Here is a 17653-nt window from a genome sequence, read left to right on the forward strand (position 1 = left end):
ACCTGATAGGAGGCAACCACATAGTCTTTTACTTCAGGGGGATGCTCACCAGTGCCATACCCAGCATGGCTCACCACCCAGGGGCTGCTGAATGTGTTCCAGGTCTTGACCTTGTCTCCAAACCTGGAGAAGCAGAAGTCTGCGTAGTCCTTGAAGGCCTCAACAATGAAAGCGCTGGTCCATCCACCTTTGTCCTGGAGTGCCTGGGGCAGATCCCAGTGGTAGAGAGTGATAACAGGTTGTATGCCAGACTCAATGAGGGCATCGATCAGCTTGTCATAGTACAGAGCCCCTTTCTCTGAATGGCTGTCCCTGTTGCCGGAGGGGAAGATGCGGGCCCAGGAGATAGAAAACTGGTAGGTGTTGACTTGAAGACCTCGCAGCAGATAGACATCATAATCCACCTTGTGGTAACTGTCACAAGCTAAATCGGCTGTCTGATTGTCAAAAACCTTGTTTTCATGGCCAAAACGGTCCCAGATGGTTTCTCCCTTCCCACCTTCTAACCAGCCTCCTTCAACCTTGAAGGACTCACTGGAGGTGGCCCACTGGAAGCCAATAGGAAAGGATTTAATCAAGAAGGCATCTCGCTCAGGTGAGAACATGTTCGCAAAGTTGCTCCAGGTTTCGCAGTAGGTCGTTAAACATGATGTTCGAAGACCGTTTCTGTTTTTGTCACTTTGGTGTGAATGACTGAAGACAATAGAAACAAGACGTCGAAAAATACAATTAAATGGGAACTTCAAGAAATTACCTATTTTACTCTCCACAAATATGACTTGAGATGTCCTAAGGTCTACTAAAAAAACTCCCTGTTTTGTTGCTACACATGCACCTGACATTGTCCTTAAGTTTTCCTTAAAAATATCCAGTGATGTGATGCTAGCAAATGTTGAAACGCTGTGGTCCTCCATCAAATATATCCAGTGGTTTCTTGCATACAAAGCTTGGAACATATTCTCAACTTGTGGTCACTAGCTTGGCAGCAATCCTGCTTGTAAATCCACCACCATCCCCTCTGCCTCTAGATATGAAAATTAAGTTCATAAACCTGTAACGTGAATGTGATGTAGGAATGTCAATAAGTCAAAGCAGCCTAGAACACTGACAAATGTGCATGTATTAGTGGTTTGCAAAAAAGTTAACTGCCAACATTTTATTCTGAAGACTGAGCTTCATTAACGCATGTATGCATATTGTGTAATAGTGTAGTGTTGAACATTATCCTTTTTTAGTCCCCTTGTTGTAATTTTGTGCGTGTGTTTTCTGCTCCAGTGACACACACGATTTTTCACTGGGGCTGAGGCAAGATACTGCAGATTCAATTCTTAAATTCTCTGTATGCACAGTCTTACCTTTTTGGAATAGTTTCATCTGGAGTGAACATATTTTCCATGTCGAACCCAAGAACTTTGTGGTCTCCACTGCTCAGTGCTGTACAAGTATACAAATATATCATAAATGTCATGAATCATACAGTTTGATTCATGTATCCTTCATGTTATCAAATTAGAATCCTTGATTTGTGATGCCATGATTCTTTATATATCATACAGTAATTAGATAAAATCACAATACATCACTATTAGTTGTATTTCTGAAAGGGCAGCAAATCAAAGTATTTAAAGTGACCTGTGATATAATTTTGTTTTCTACTTTTATGATCTCTTATAACTGACAGTAAGCGGGCAATAAGTATTTCATTACTCTAAGGATGTGACTCTTGATGATTACCTTTTGAGACTTTGGTATCTGACAGGAACTCAGAGGGGGCACAGTCATTGATGTTCACCTCATAGAAGAGAATGGGTTTCTCTCCACACTTTGCCTGCAAGAAAACAGTAATAAAACAAGAATTCTCAGTTAGAGGTCGACGATTACAGAACTGAAGACTGTTAATTAAATATTTAATTCAATTTCCACATACCAAAACATTCCGCAGTTCCTCCGCCAGGTTTTTTCCATTGGTGCAGTCATATTGAATTTTAACAGCGAGGAAATCTGTATATTTCTGAAATAGAGATGCATGTGTGATTGTAACTGGATGTGTGGAAAGCTTTTAACTTTTCCCTGACACCATTAATCAACTAACCACATTTTTATACACTGTTTATGCTGTTTTGATATTATGGCAACTCAGAACATGTTTGATGTGCTCATGTTCTGTGTGATGATGTGATCTCACCAGTAGCTGAGTGTCACAGATGACTGGGACTTTACTGGCCTTCACGCCAACTGATACTCCTCCATCTGTAACATGTGACATGATAATAAACGTATTAGCTAGAGAGAGTGCAGTCTTTTTTCCCCTACACTACTCCACCCCCTTATCATGAACTTTGGTACAGGTGGTCAGCAGATATGGAAACAGTTATCGAACACTGCCATAATTACTACACATCTATCTATGTTCTGGAGAGGAAACATAATGCACCCTGTGGAAACAAATATCCCCTTTAAGGACAATAAAAATAAAGCTATCGATGAAGCGACTACAACAGGAGATAAGAAGATGACTCCAAAATATTATTATTTTATATCCAAAGTACGTTGACTCTTGCCCTCTTACAGTCATGTTGTTTATAGGTGAGTGCCATAATACGTTATGTAAAAACAGACTGACAAGACTTTATTGGGTTCCATATTTTAGGAAACAGTTCTGTTGTTCTGTTCTGTTCTGGTCTGTAATGTATCATCTACTGTAGAACCTTCATTCCAAAAATCGCATCCAGGGCTTCTGGCTGCTCCTCAGCAAAAGATCAAGGTGGATTTTCACTATAGTTTGATACATAAGTAACACAGTAACACGATGTACAACTGCACTCACCATTAATCATCTTGTTACCAATAGATGACTATAGTTTGATTCATCGATATCTTTCATACAGTAATTAAGGTTGGGCGAGGACATTTACTGAGACTTTTCATAAAAGTTTGCTCCTCAAGAAATGTTTTGTCAGGGTTACAACTCAAACAGAGTCACACATCTTGTCTGCTCCTTTATTTCAGAGGCAGAGACTGCCCTAGGCATAGGCTGTATAGGTCAATGCTAAGAGCGCCGCCATCCACTGGGAGCGCCGCAATCAGGGGGAGAAAAAAAAAAGGAGAATAAATAAAAACAATTAAAACAATAAAAACAGTGAAAGCAATAAAATACAGCAAAATCAAACAAGATAAAATAAGATAAAAATAAGATTAAAAAATGTATGAGAAAAATATTTCTCAAATATGTGTTTCTATTTATAAGATATACTCAAGTGATGGGAATATCCCTGAGCATTTCACAAGGTAATTAACATTTGCATAATAATTGACCAGATTTGTCTCTTTTTATCTAAATAGGCTTCACAAGTTTCATACAAGCTATCATTAGCCTTCAGCTTGTGATGCAATGAACTGATCTCCTACCTCTCCCAGGAAACAGCTGGTGGTAACGGCGGTAGACGCTGGAGTGTGCATCAAGAGCATTTTGCAGCTCAGCATCCCTCAGCTCATCCAGGCTGCTCAGTGTCACCCAGGAGTCTGACAGCTGACCAAACTCTCTGAACACAAACTCAGCGTACTGTTCGAACATCTCTTTCAGCTCTGTGCTCTCCCAGCCTCCGTACCTTGATCTCAGAACTTCTGGCACTGTGGATCCATGAAGGACGACCAGAGGCTGAAGGCCCACGTCGTGCAGCTGTTTCAGGAGGGTATGGTAACAGGCGACCACGGCCTGCTGGGGCTGACTGGACTGGCCTGTAGGTAGAAGATGAGCCCATGAGAGCGGCACTTTGAAGTGGGTTACCCCTCTGCTCTGGAGGGACTCAAAGTACTGCCATAAGCCTGGAGGAATGGGATGACTGCAGTCAAAGGGGTCTGCTCCTTTGGAGGGTTCTCCATTGTTGGTCAGAGGACCTGCAAGAAACATGGCCAGTGGTTGATCATCGTGGTCCTGGCATATGCACCCATACAAACTTAATAAACACAGAGGGAGAAGTCGCCCCAGTAACGACATATTGTCAGTTTTTTGGGAACTGAACGAGCCACTGCATGCTGAAGCTTTATATAGCAGATCTGTTTACAAGCTTGAACCTTCAGTCAAACTAGAGTTTCATAAGTGGCACTAAAGTGTGCAGGGGTCATGGAGTGGTCATAGCCTTGAAAAACTTCTGATAAAACAGATCAAACAGGAGGCAAAGATTTATGATGCACGGTATAAAAAAAGAAGTGTGTTCAGCACAAGATTTTTTTGTTCAGTTGTAATTTAGTTACACAACAAACCACAAGTTAGGTAACATATTTTGTTGTCTTTTGAAGTTGACTTGGATTCCTAAGAATAATATTTCTTGAAATATTGCTAAAAATGTATTTAGACCACCACTCAATGTATATCAGATCTCTGAACTAAGCTAAGCTGAGCTAAAGTATGAACGCAAAAATTTACTTTGCTGCGCCCATTTGTCTGTAGATTGGGAAAAAATAGGGCTAAAACGTTTCATTTTCACACAAAAAGATCATTTTCTTAGCATTAGCAAGCACTTCTTACCAGTCAGGTATCAGGGTGCTGATTAGACAGCATGATTATTGCACGGGAGCTGGAATTTGTGACAGTGTTTGTCAAAAGGGTAAGGGTTATTTATTTGTACTGTACTCTTCATGTACTTGCTTGGTTTTTTTGATAAAAATAGCTGCAAAATGTGTTGACAGATTCCACATGAAGCAACACTTTCCACACATTCACACACACATTAATACACTGATGGCAGAGGCTGCTGCACAAGGTGCCAACCTACTCATCAGGAGCAATTTGGGGTTCATCTTTCCCAGGGATGCTGGATGTGCAGCTATGTGGAGGTGAGCGTGGTGGAGGCGCGGCTGCAGGAGAGAGAGAGGTGGAGAGGGCTCAGGAGAGCAGCGCCAGGTGAGTGATTGACAGAGCTTGCAACCAGTCACCTGGCGCTGCTCTCCTGAGCCCTCTCCACCTTTACCTACCGCAGCCACGCCTCCACCACGCTCACCTCCACAAGCTACAATCCGGGTATCAAACCACCGATCTTTCGATGACCAGACGACTTTACCTTCTGAGTCACCGCTGTTAAGGATAAAAATGTTTCCAGCTCTATCTACACAACACATTGATAATTAAATACAAAAAGACCTCTGAAAAAGTATCGACACTCTTTCTCTGACTGCTGAGTTTTGTCCATTTCCTTTAGACTTGTTTTCATGTAAATCTGAATGTGGGTCGTTTCTTGTCAGTCATACAGTGATCAATACATTGTTTCGGGTCAAAATGGTTAAATGAGGAAAAAGAAGTAATAACAATCATACATTATGATGTTTATATAAGTTATGCTCACCCTTTGTGACAAAAATAGCCAGATTTCCACTTTCATCCTTAAAAACCAAAAAGACTCTTAGCATCCTCTATCGACTCTTTAACCTTACTTTAACCTTTACAGCCACGTTTTTACAACCCAATCTGTTGATAATACTTATACAATCATGAAGATGAGAAATAAAGGTGGTGTTATAGCCACTCTTATCTTACTCTGAATTGCTGTTGTGCCTTTGGGGAAATGCAAAGTCATACTTGTTAGTTCCACGTCAGCAAAACGGGCTGCTAAGATGAATCAATTAAATTATTTTATGACTTGTCTTATGACCTGTCATTATTGTTTAACTAATTATGTTGTGACAATATATTTTATGGCGTTCAAACATGCGCACAAGAGAGGGCTGCATCTTTAATTGACACATGGGTCCAAAGTCTTTCCGACCATATCATACAGCTGCAATAAAAAAACTGAAGCTTGCACAGCTGGAATGCGACATTGATCTTAATTGTGTAACAATTCATAAGAGGAAAACAGAATGGATTTAAATAGCTCATAGTCTATCAGTGGATAATATCAGTTTATCCTTTAAACACAACAATGAAGTATCTATTGTGGGCCGTGTTTCTGTATGGGTTTTGTCTGTATGGTTGCCGGAGCAATGAGGACTTCATCCTTGTTGCAGGCCCTCTGAAAGGTTTGGTGAATGATCCCTTTGACTGCAGTCATCCCATTCCTCCAGGATCATGGCAGTACTTTCCTTCCTTTCTGGAGTCCCTCCAGAGCAGAGGGGTGACCCACTCCAAAGTCCCACTGCCATGGGCTCATCTTCTACCTACAGGCCGGTCCAGTCATCCCCAGCAGGCTGTGGTCGCCTGTTACCAGACCCTCCTGAAACAGCTGCTGGACGCGGGCCTCCAGCCTCTGGAGCCCTTTAAGGATCCACAGTGCCAGAAGCTCTGAGATCAGAATGTGGAGGCTGGGAGAGCCAGGAGCTGAAAGAGATGTTTCAGCAGTATGCTGAGTTTGCCTTTCAGAAGTTTGGAGCACTGGCACACTCCTGGGTGACACTGAGTGACTTGAACGGTGTTCTGCATGATGGGCAGCCTGCAGGTGTTGCCATTTGTCTGCAAAATATCCTCAAACTCAACAAGAAGATTGACCACCTCTACCATCAACGGTTTCCTGACAGAGGTAAGAAAGACTGATAAAAAAAGAAGATTAAAGATGTGATAGATTGACAGGATTGGAAACTTGAGAACTTCAGTGGTTAAAGGGAACAAGAAATATCTGTTGCCAGCTTTAATTACATAAAATATCATTAATATATTGAGCAATGTGTTATAACTTATAGTTATTATTTAACAACCAGCTGATAATCTTTTTCTAACTGAAGCCCTTCACACCCTGATTTATGGCACAGATTACATGTATATCATCATGCCTACCTCAATAATCAATCCCAGTGAAATCAATAAAAAATATCCATGCACGCATTTCACTGCACAGCTGTAGTTTTGAATTGTCACTGTCTGAAAAGCGAAGGTCTTGTGAACAACATTAAACAAGACTCACAGTCTGCCATCACAGTGTGACAGTGTGTATAAAATACAAAGACCCGGATACTGAAGTATCATTAATTTATTTTCTATACATGTGCTTTGTCAAATAATCATAAATTAACTGAAAACATTTGCTGAAGTCTGCCACATATTTTGCAACTGGTGGAAATGTAGTGTGTACACAAATGTTCTGTAATGTAAGTTGTGTTAAGAGCACTTTTCTACTCTCATGTTCACAGAGTGACGTCTGTCAGTCGGGTTGAGAGCGAGGGATGTTGCCATTCTTCCCCAGATCAAAGCTTCAACTACAGTAAGATAAATCTTCTATTCTCTTATATGGATGCAAAACCTCTTCATCTTTCCAACCAGTTACCTCAGAATCACTGAGTAAAGTAGACTGTTACATTTAAGTTTTAAGAGCTAAAAGGTTTTAACAATTTAAAACGTTTGAGGTAATCAGTTTCCTTGATTTTGTCAAAGTAAAGTCACTTTGTCAGGTGTTACAGTGTCGTCTTATCAGATTTAACATAATTAAAATTGTACTTTAAAATGGCTTCCTTCATAACATATCAACACATTACCTAACATTTTAGTTTCTTTACATCAGTTCTTTAGTGTTTGGTCCTTTCCAACTCTTGGTAGCTTTCCTGCCAAGTTTCCACAGAAATCCATCATGTGATGATCATCAAGGCCCTAGTGGTGCTTTATTTTCCATATTTAATTAAGGATGCTCGGAAGTTGTTGTCAGCGTTATAAAATATTTTATGCCTCTCCTCGTCTGAACTCTTTGATAATAAGTGCTTAAAGATGACGTGTCAGCAACTTTGTTGTCCTTGTCAATCTCTGCCCTCTGACAGACAATCCTCCCAAAAACAACAAAGACTTTGTGATCTATTAGATTCATATTAGTGCAAACAGACCAGGTCTACTGGGAACAATAATACATTGTTCCCAGCAAGAACAATAACCTTTAACTCATCCTTGTGTCAGCACTCAACCAACCCCAAAGATATTCTGAGAAACATCCCCAACAGGCCACATGTTGTAGCCTCGCTAAGAAAAAAAAAAGATTAATGGTCTTTGTTGTGTTTGCAGAGTATTTGGAAAACAATGGTGTCCTCGCACTCTGGAGCGAACGGAATGAGTCGTAAAACCCCTCTCGACAACGGTAACACCTACGTGAGAATGCTGTTCCTCGACTTCAGTTCAGCATTCAACACCATCATCCCCTCCAAACTGATCACCAAACTCAGTGACCTCGGCATCAATACCTACCTCTGCAGCTGGATTCTGGACTTCCTAACCAACAGACCACAGTCTGTTAGGTTACATCACCCCACCTCCTCAACCCTCATCCTGAACACTGGTGTTCCACAGGGATGTGTGCTAAGCTCCCTTTACTACCTCTTCACCTATGACTGCACACCTGCATATGGTTATAAAACCATTGTCAAGTTCGCAGACAACAAGGTTTTAACGTCTGGCGATTTCATTTACGCTTCAAAAATCATTAAAGTGGTGCTCACCAGTGAAGATTATTTTGCTGAACAAAATCAGTATCACCATAAAGCAAATTTTTTGCAATAATCTACAATACAATTAAAAATATTTTTGCAGAGGGAACCAAGGCGGTGCTATCTTCGACCTTAGCCAACAAAAATACATCATCATTGCAGCATTGTATAGCTCTCACTGCACACTTTTTGATCTTAATAGCTGTTTTTATCAAGAACTCATTTTGTAAAAACTCTAAAAGAAACTCAGAACAGCTGGATATTTACATTTCGGCGAGAAAAAAAAAAATCAAGAGTTCTGCCTCAAGGAAATCCTGAAATGACCCTGTAGGTTACCTCTGACCCAAGTTCTGAAAACGTCGGTACCTACATTAGATGTTCTCTTATTGAGCAATTTCAAGGTTAGGCATTTCTTTTCTAGTGGCACATTTCAAAACTGAGTGCAGACGACTGTGTTATCATCATGTTATACATGATATATCCATCAGTGTATTCTCCTGTGTTACTGTACAAACACACTCACCATCACATATGCAAGTTGTAACGCTGCTGCTTCTGTTTAATGATTGAATTACCAAGCTTAAGTTAATACTCAGTGTGCAGCCCATCATGTTTTATTCACTGCACGATATATGAACTTATTTCAGTTCATTATAACAGTAACACTTCCTGAGTGCACACGTGTGCATAACCCTGAGATTGGCAGGAACTTACCCATTATGAAACTATGAGTGAATGTGTTTTCCTTCCAGCCTTACTCATACCCTATCTTGACACATGAAGGGGCACGTCTGACTGCCTCCTCCAGGTCGTGATGCTTTTACAGCCAGAGGTCATTGATGGAACAGTGGCAAACTAAATACTGCTGTGATCTGGGAGGTGAAGATTCAAATCCCCAGAAGTTAAAGGCTAACAGTGAGAAAAACAAATTACCCTTTAATGCACTTCAAAACTGCCTCACTGGAGCAATTTAGGAGTTATGATGTACCATAAAGTTAGATGAGGATCACTATGTCAATACTGAGATTAGATTCTGAAATATTATACACTGTACAAAGTTTCATTGCATTTTAACATGCAGTGACAATTAAGTATTTATCCATCTCCCGATCCAATCAAATCAATTTGAATTCTACTATAATAATACTGAGCAGTGCAAATGGAGATGTTTTAACCAATTTTAACCTCCCACACTTTCTTTTAATAAACAGCGAATGAAACAAATATATGTGTTTTTATTAAAATGGCGTCACCACTATTAATTTATTTGGAATGCAAAATTGCTTTTATTGTTTTAAATGTGCCATAATCTAAATAAAAACTGATGTATTGTTTGTGGTGTTATATGTTTGCTTTCAATTGCCTCCCATGTTTAAAGGGGCACTGTGTAGTTTTTGGAGAAGAAATTGAAAATTTTAACATTTAAACTATTAATGAGGTAATAATATGGACTCAAACAAGCTGTTCTCAGAGGAGAATAAGGTCCCCTGAACACTGTTTGAAGCTAGAAAGGTGGCAGGGTCCGCCACATATGAACAATGTTAAAGTTGTGTGAAAATTGTGTTGTCCTTTAAGATCAGTTTGTTTATTAAGTTTATTCAGGCATGAAAAAAAAAATCATTCAGTGATGTGAAAATGTGTTCCCCAAAACTATATAGTTCCCCATTTAATTAAGGTAAAAATTATGATGATGTAATAACAATGACGAAGGCACACCCTCCTAAGTCGCCGGATTTCTTATTGCTATTTTTTCTATTCATCCCCTTTTTTAGCTTTAGTTTCATTTTCATGTTAATATTTAACAAATATCTGTACGTACGTACATATATGATAGCTAATGTCCTGACAGAAAATGGTTCACTGGTGCCACCAGGAGGTCATTCAATGATAGTGACACACAAAAACTGGAAACGCTGTAGGAATAATTTTTAATTAAATTTAAAATATCCATGAATCCAATATTTACAGATTTTCTTTTCAGCGTAGCAAAAAAAAACAGGCACAGACATGGTTGGAGTAACTGTGTGACTCCAAATGTTGATTTGAGTTCTTCTCTTCGAGCCAAAAATTTTAATTTCTTTACATATATTCCTGAAAAAATGCCGTTATCTTCAAGAGTCTCAATAAATATCTAATTTTTGGGAAAAACAACATTCCTCATCGGGAGTTCAATGAAGATATTAATGGAGGTAAAATGCCCCAAACCCTTAAATAACACATTTTAATAAAAACAGGCAGCCATTTAGAAAAGCTGCCAACAACTTGATTTACAGAGTTTTCACTTCCCTCCACAAGTCTCCTCACATTCTCTCCAACTTCACGGTTTCTGCTAGAGCTGCTTTTGAATTCTTTCTTGTTTTCAGGAGCTGATACACAACAAAGATCATACCAAGTGCAGCCACAAGAAGGAATGCAAAGATGACATAAAGTCCGACTTCAGCGTCATGAGGTGTGAGTTTCAGACCCAGGAACTCCACCATGTTCGGGGGCAACACAGGGACAGCTGTATTTGCAGTGTGACCTGGTGTGGGTGTGCTTGTAGCTGGTAAAAGACAGGAAGAAGAAACAGGGAAAATGTCAATTTTTCTTTTCCTGTTCACCTTGTGTTTTATTTGTTTTCATTGTCCTATTTTTTGATTGTTTTATTGTCTTGTTTTTGTTTGTATTGTCTTATTTTTCAGACAATAAGAGGATTACTTTGGTTACTTTGAATCACTTTGTAAACATAACTTCATCAAAATAACATTTCTTGAAAAACGTCATTGGAATGATTTTAACTTGTTTCTGAATATAAACACATTATTACGTTGTGATCAAATTTTTTTTTGCATGAAAAGGCTGGATGAAGTTGATTCCTCCTGAATCTTATAGTAATCACATCGGACTCAGTGTTACATTACCTGCAGATTCAAGGTTCAAACACTCATGGGGCCCGAGAGCCGGGTCTGGGAAGCCATTGCAGTTGATGATGGTTGTGTAACGAGAGGCTGAGCTTTTAGGGATGCGAGGAAGAGCGGGGTCGGAGCGGTTCACAAAGAAAAGTCCAAATCGCTCCGAGTACCCAGCAGCCCACTCGATGTTGTCCATTAAGGACCAGGCTGTGTAGCCTCGCAGATCAACTCCATCCAGAACAACAGCTGAAAGATCAACAGTAACAGCTACGTTTACCAAACCTTGTCCAAAATAGAGGTTTGTGTCTTGGCAACTATTTTATTGACCTGTACATTTAAAAGACATGTATGCAAGGCTGACAAGGCTTACCTGTACAAAAGCATGTTATATATGTGTTTTTTACTGTCTCTGGTACCTTTCAGGGCCTGGTTAATGTAGTTTTCATAGAAGTACGTTCTGTGGACGTCATTCAAGTCCACCGCTCCTCGTTCTGAGACCCCGTTCTCTGTGATGTAGATGGGTGGATTTCCATACTCATCCTTGATGAACTTGAGGATTTTCCTGAGCCCAAATGGAGTCATCTTTAACCAGTCCGAGCCAGTATCAAGCCAGGTGCGGTCTGGCATTGTTGCAACGGCCCTGGATTTTGGATTAGACATCAGATCAGCATTAGTCAAATATTGTATGTTAGATATATTTCAGCATCTACTTTTGTGGTGGGGGGTTTAATTCCCTCTTCTGTTACCTGTCTGCTAGGGACTGTGTGGTAAATAAAAAAGCCCCCATGTGATCTAGGTGTTTTTAGAAGATTCAAACCTACCTGTCAGAGTCATAATCCTGTAGATCACCCGGAGTATATCCGAATGCAAGCACTGCAAAGTAAAAGTTGAGGCCAAAGAAATCATGAGTCCCTTTGATCCTCTTGATTTCCTCAGGGGTGAACTCAGGAAGCCTATATTAGAGAAAAGAGTTTTCTTGAAAGCCCATTCCAGGACTTCTCTTTAACGATGAATGCATTCACTGAGCGACTGTTTCAAATTTACCGTGATTCAGGGAGACCTGCAGCAAGGCTTCGTTGGCGAATGATTGTTTTCATTACTTTAGGATAGTCACCGTTGAAGATGGGATGGGCAAACCAGCCAATGAAGAACTGCAGGATAAAATATATGGCATATGATTTTTATAAGTTGCTTTGGGTACCAGTTGTGTGGGGTTGTATTACGGAACCAAAAGTGTTTTTCTGAAAGCAGCTCAATCTCCATTTCATATGTTTTTTTTATCTACCTGCATAAACCTGTTGGCTGCATCCACATCCTCCTGCTTGTGTGGGTTCCTCGGCTCAGCCCATTCAGAATTGATCGTGATGGAGATGAGGCCACCCTGTGTTGCTCTGTATTTGTCGTTGTAGAGGTGCCAGGCCTCAGCGTGGGCCTTGATCAGGTTGTGAGTTGCGATATACTGCTTTCCCACAATGCCTGAAACATTTGAGGAGTTACTGACATTGCTGCTATTCATCATGACACAGTGTAAAGTTTTCAGATAAGGGGTTTCTAACAAAATGTCTTAGTCTTCTAAAATGGATTATTTCTTCGCTATACTACAATTGTTGCAGAAGTTTTGACCTTTTTAAAAACAATGATGTAAAATCTGAATTAAAAAACTTCATAGTTATATACAGTCAATTGAGTAACCATGAGTAACATGTTGGTAAAGCACATTAAATAACAATTATGCTCCAATAACAGCTTTATTTGAGAAATAGAAGTATCTCAAAAGATTTTTTTTTCATCACCTGGGGCAAAGGAACCATATCCATAGCCAAGGTTGGCCACAATCCAGGGTTCGTTTAGAGTGATCCAGAACTTCACTCTATTTCCAAGTCGGCTGAATAAAACATCGGCATAATCTCGGAATCTCTGGACGATGGTCTCATTCTCCCAACCTCCGACTTTTTGTAGAGCCAGAGGGAGATCCCAGTGGTACAGGGTCAGCTGGGAAACAGATAAGAGGAAATCTGAAATACAGTACTAAATGCTTGTCATGCAGATGATGTTTTTCCCTTTTGAGCCCAATTGTATTTTGCTGAGATGATAATTTCTGGACACATGCACTTTTAATGTTTTTGATACTACCATTAGGAGACATCAAATTAAAAAATGTCCTCATACACTACTACATATAGAAAACATTAGTGGCTATGAACTACAGCACTGCCTACCTGGGGCTGAATATTAGCAGCTTCCAGGGCATCCAGTAATCTTTGGTAGTAGTTCAGTCCGGCTTCGTTAATGTGGTTGTTGGTGCCATCAGGAAGCACTCTGGGCCAGGATACAGAGAAGCGATAGTGGGTCACCTTCAGCTTCTTCAGCACCTCCACATCCTCATCAATCTTGTTGTAACTGTCACAACCAATGTCGCCATTGTGACCGTCGTATGTCTTCTCGGGCGTGTGGGAAAATAGGTCCCAGATGCTCAGTCCCTTTCCGTCAGCTCTCCAGCCCCCCTCAATCTGAAATTAAAGTTTGTGCTTCATGCTTGTATGTTGATACAAGTGCACTCTGCCATTGTAGATTAAATGCATAATCGTTACTTACCTGGTAAGCAGAGCTGGAAGTACTCCAATTAAAGGCTTCAGGAAACTCTCCATGAAGTACCTTCTCTTCATCTGGTAATGGGAAGCCATTGTCCTTCAAGATTTTGTGATAATAGAAAGCGGAACACTTCGGGGTCCTCGGCCGGTTTGGGTCTTCAAAGTTGACGTAGTGCAGCCCAAAGTTTACTGTGTAACCACTGAGCCACTCAAAAGAATCCATGAGAGACATTGCTATGTATCCTTTCACCTTCACACCATCAAGATTATGAGCTGTGTAAAGATGTGGACAGAGATAACTGCATTCAGAATGGAATAGAGAAAACCACTGAGGGAATGAAATGCATTCAGAAATTGTGTCATTAATGTCAGTAATTAGGATGAGGGACAGCTACACCAGATTTTATCTTCAGGTTGTTTAATCAAGGGTTCTACCAAAAAGTGTAGTCTTAAACTTGAGGAACTCACCCTTCAAGGCCTCATCAATATAGGTTTTGTAGTAAAATACTCTGTCTGTGTCATCAACATTGTTGTCTGTGGCTACTCCATTCTCCGTCATGTAAATGTCTGGATCTCCATATTCTTCTTTGATCCAGTTGAGGAGTCTTCTCAATCCCCATGCTACAGCTCTCTGCCCATCGATGGCAGTAGTAGGTGAATTTGGTTCCTCCGTTTCTGTCATGTCTCGGTCAGACTCATAAGATGGAGGGCTAAGCCAAGCTGCAACATGGCCGACTATCTTTGTAGTATAATGGTTTACACAGAACATGTCAGCAGTTCCCTTGATGGAGTTCTTTTCTTCTTCGGTGAAGGAAGGCAGTCTTGTCTCTGGAAGATCTTGGAGCTCACTTTTGTTTCCAACTTGCCACTTCATTGCATCAGGATAGTCACCAGTCTTGAAAATGGGGTGTGCAAACCAACCCAGTTGAAACTGCAGAGCGCGGTCAGCAGCCACCACTTCATGGGGAACATTAACATCTTCAGGTTCAACCCAATCAGCATTGAGGGCAATGGATACTAGACCTCCTTGGGTTTTGCGATACTTATCATCATATGTGTGGTAAACCGTGGCATGTGCTTTTATAAGGTTGTGTGCAACTCTATACGGTGCAACTCCTGGATTCTTAACATTTGGTGGGATCTTTCCAAGTCCATATCCTGACCAGGCAATTGTGTGAGGCTCGTTGAAGGTCATCCAAAATTTCACTCGGTCTCCAAAGGTGGCAAAGCAAAAGTCACAATACTCATTAAAAATGTTAATCATGTCTACATTGTCCCAGCCACCAAGGTTTTGCAAATCTTGAGGGAGGTCCCAATGGTAGAGTATTACCATGGGAGTGATATTGTACCCCAAGAGGCCATCAATGAGTCTGTTGTAGTAGTCAACACCTTTCTGGTTCAGAGAAGCACGCTGACCATCAGGAAAAATCCTGGACCAGGACAAAGAGAATCTGTATGACTTTACCTTCAGAGCTCGAAGCATGTAGAGGTCTTCTTCAAGTCTGTTATAGCTGTCACAGGCCACATCTCCATTTGCATTAGCAGGAATACTACCAGGTTTTTGGGTGAATGTATCCCAGATGCTGGGCCCCTTCCCATCAGTGTTCCAGGCTCCTTCAATCTGGTAAGCAGAAGATGATACTCCCCAACTGAAACCTTGTGGGAAAGTGCCATAGTGGTACATTTTTCTCTGGAAATTTGACTGGTGCGAGAATTTCTCCCAAACAACCTTGGATTTAGATGGAACCTCTGAAGGTGATAAAGCAGTTGGACGCCGGGAAAGTTGAATCTTTTCCCCTCTAAAGACAGGAACTTTGTTTGAACCAAATCCATTTTGTTTGATAACCTGAGCGTAGAAATATGCAGATTGCTTGGGGGTTCTAGATCTGTTTGGATCTTCAAAGTTGACATGGTGGAGACCAAACCTTTGGCTGTAGCCTTGTTGTCCCTCAAATCCATCCATGAGTGACTGCACTGTGAATCGCTGCAGATGCACTCCATCTTCAAATATTGCTACAAAATGGACACACATAACAACACATCAATTGTTGAAATTGGTTTCAAATTAAAGATGGTTCCCTACTAGAGTAATAACAGAAACTAACCTTTCAGAGCCTCATTGATGTAACTGTTCATGTACTGTACTCGTTGGGTATCATTGAGAGTGTCCCCACTGTAGTCAGTTGGCATACCATTACCAGTTATACGGATAGGCACTTTGGTAACAGTCAAGTATTCTGTGGAAATGTAGTTTAGAAGCCGCCGGAGACCCCAAGGTGCAGAATAGATCCAGTCAGAAGCAGTCGAGGGCCATGAAGGGTCAACGTGTGCCTGGAAGTCACCCACCCCCTGAGGACCAGGGGTGCAGCCACCATCACTGTGGCTGACCAACCGGGAGGTATAGTGGTTTAATCCAAAAAAGTCTGCTGTTCCTTTTATCCTCTGTCTCTCTTCAGGAGTAAAAACTGGAAGTCTTGCAGGCACAGAGAGGGGGCACTTGTTTATTTTCTGCTCTATCTGAGTCTTGAGTGTTGCAGGATAATCACCGTTCACAAATATAGGATGTGCAAACCAGCCCAGCATGAACTGCAGGTAGCAATCTGCAGCTGCTATGTCTTCAGGTCTTGAGGGGTCCATGGGCTCAACCCAGTCTGAGTTCAGTGCAATGCCTACTTCCCCTCCCTGTGTTTTCCTGTACTTGTCATTGTAGACATGCCAGGCCTCAGCATGAGCTTTGAGCATATTGTGAGTGGCCTGCAAGTCCAAAGTAAATAGTTGTGTCAAGAAGATCAGAATGACAATAACTCAGTGCATGTCTACATCATGGTAAGACCATTTCTCTCACCTGATAGGAGGCTTCCACATAATCTTTTACTCCAGGGGGATGCTCACCAGTGCCGTAACCAGCATGGCTCACCACCCAGGGGCTGCTGAATGTGTTCCAGGTCTTGACCTTGTCTCCAAACCTGGAGAAGCAGAAGTCTGCATAGTCCTTGAAGACCTCAACAATGAAAGCGCTGGTCCATCCACCTTTGTCCTGGAGTGCCTGGGGCAGATCCCAGTGGTATAGAGTGACAACAGGTTGTATGCCAGACTCAATGAGGGCATCGATCAGCTTGTCATAGTACAGAGCCCCTTTTTTTGAATGGCTGTCATTGAAGCCTGAGGGGAAAATACGGGCCCAGGAGATGGAAAACTGGTAGGTGTTGACATGAAGACCTCGCAGCAGATAGACATCATAATCCACCTTGTGGTAACTGTCACAAGCTAAATCGGCTGTTTGATTGTCAAAAACCTTGTTTTCATGGCCAAAACGGTCCCAGATGGTTTCTCCCTTCCCACCTTCTAACCAGCCTCCTTCAACCTTGAAGGACTCACTGGAGGTGGCCCACTGGAAGCCATTAGGAAATAATTCACTCAAGAAGGTATCTCGCTCAGATGAGGTCATGTTCGCAAAATTGCTCCACGTTTTGCAGTATGTCGTTAAACATGATGTTTGAAGATTGTTTCTGTTTTTGTCACTTTGGTGTGAACGACTGAAACAAAAGGAAGAAAACGTGTTGTTGCAACTTTAGGTTCCTTTATGTTCTGTTTTTAAGTCTTTTCCTCTGGAAACACTGTACTTTAAGTCTGGTCAGTTTCTGGCACATACAACACTTGTAAATATAATATTCTTTGTTTAAATTACCTAATTTAGTCTCCACAAACATGGCTGGAGATGTCCTAAGGTCTCATCAGAAAACACCCTGTTTTAATGCTACAAACACAGCCTGACAT

General features: G+C 41.1%; 1 protein-coding gene across 1 annotated transcript in view; it reads right to left on the bottom strand.

The window, feature by feature from the left end:
- The window catches only part of LOC115588735 (uncharacterized), a 31900-nt gene that overhangs the window by 7821 nt on the left and 6426 nt on the right, over positions 1 to 17653 (bottom strand). Inside the window, exons 6-25 of the mRNA XM_030429506.1 lie at positions 16722 to 17412; positions 15982 to 16630; positions 14345 to 15889; positions 13881 to 14149; positions 13505 to 13795; positions 13079 to 13277; positions 12571 to 12761; positions 12330 to 12436; positions 12107 to 12238; positions 11702 to 11925; positions 11295 to 11531; positions 10699 to 10936; positions 6349 to 6503; positions 6158 to 6250; positions 3409 to 4035; positions 2186 to 2250; positions 1928 to 2011; positions 1735 to 1828; positions 1356 to 1434; positions 3 to 693 (exon numbers count right to left, since the gene is read on the bottom strand). Coding sequence (XP_030285366.1) covers positions 3 to 693; positions 1356 to 1434; positions 1735 to 1828; positions 1928 to 2011; positions 2186 to 2250; positions 3409 to 4035; positions 6158 to 6250; positions 6349 to 6503; positions 10699 to 10936; positions 11295 to 11531; positions 11702 to 11925; positions 12107 to 12238; positions 12330 to 12436; positions 12571 to 12761; positions 13079 to 13277; positions 13505 to 13795; positions 13881 to 14149; positions 14345 to 15889; positions 15982 to 16630; positions 16722 to 17412 — 6661 coding nt within the window. The remainder of the gene's footprint in view (positions 1 to 2; positions 694 to 1355; positions 1435 to 1734; positions 1829 to 1927; positions 2012 to 2185; positions 2251 to 3408; positions 4036 to 6157; positions 6251 to 6348; positions 6504 to 10698; positions 10937 to 11294; positions 11532 to 11701; positions 11926 to 12106; positions 12239 to 12329; positions 12437 to 12570; positions 12762 to 13078; positions 13278 to 13504; positions 13796 to 13880; positions 14150 to 14344; positions 15890 to 15981; positions 16631 to 16721; positions 17413 to 17653) is intronic.

Source organism: Sparus aurata, chromosome 9 (assembly GCF_900880675.1).
Source record: "Sparus aurata chromosome 9, fSpaAur1.1, whole genome shotgun sequence".
NCBI lineage: Eukaryota > Metazoa > Chordata > Actinopteri > Spariformes > Sparidae > Sparus > Sparus aurata.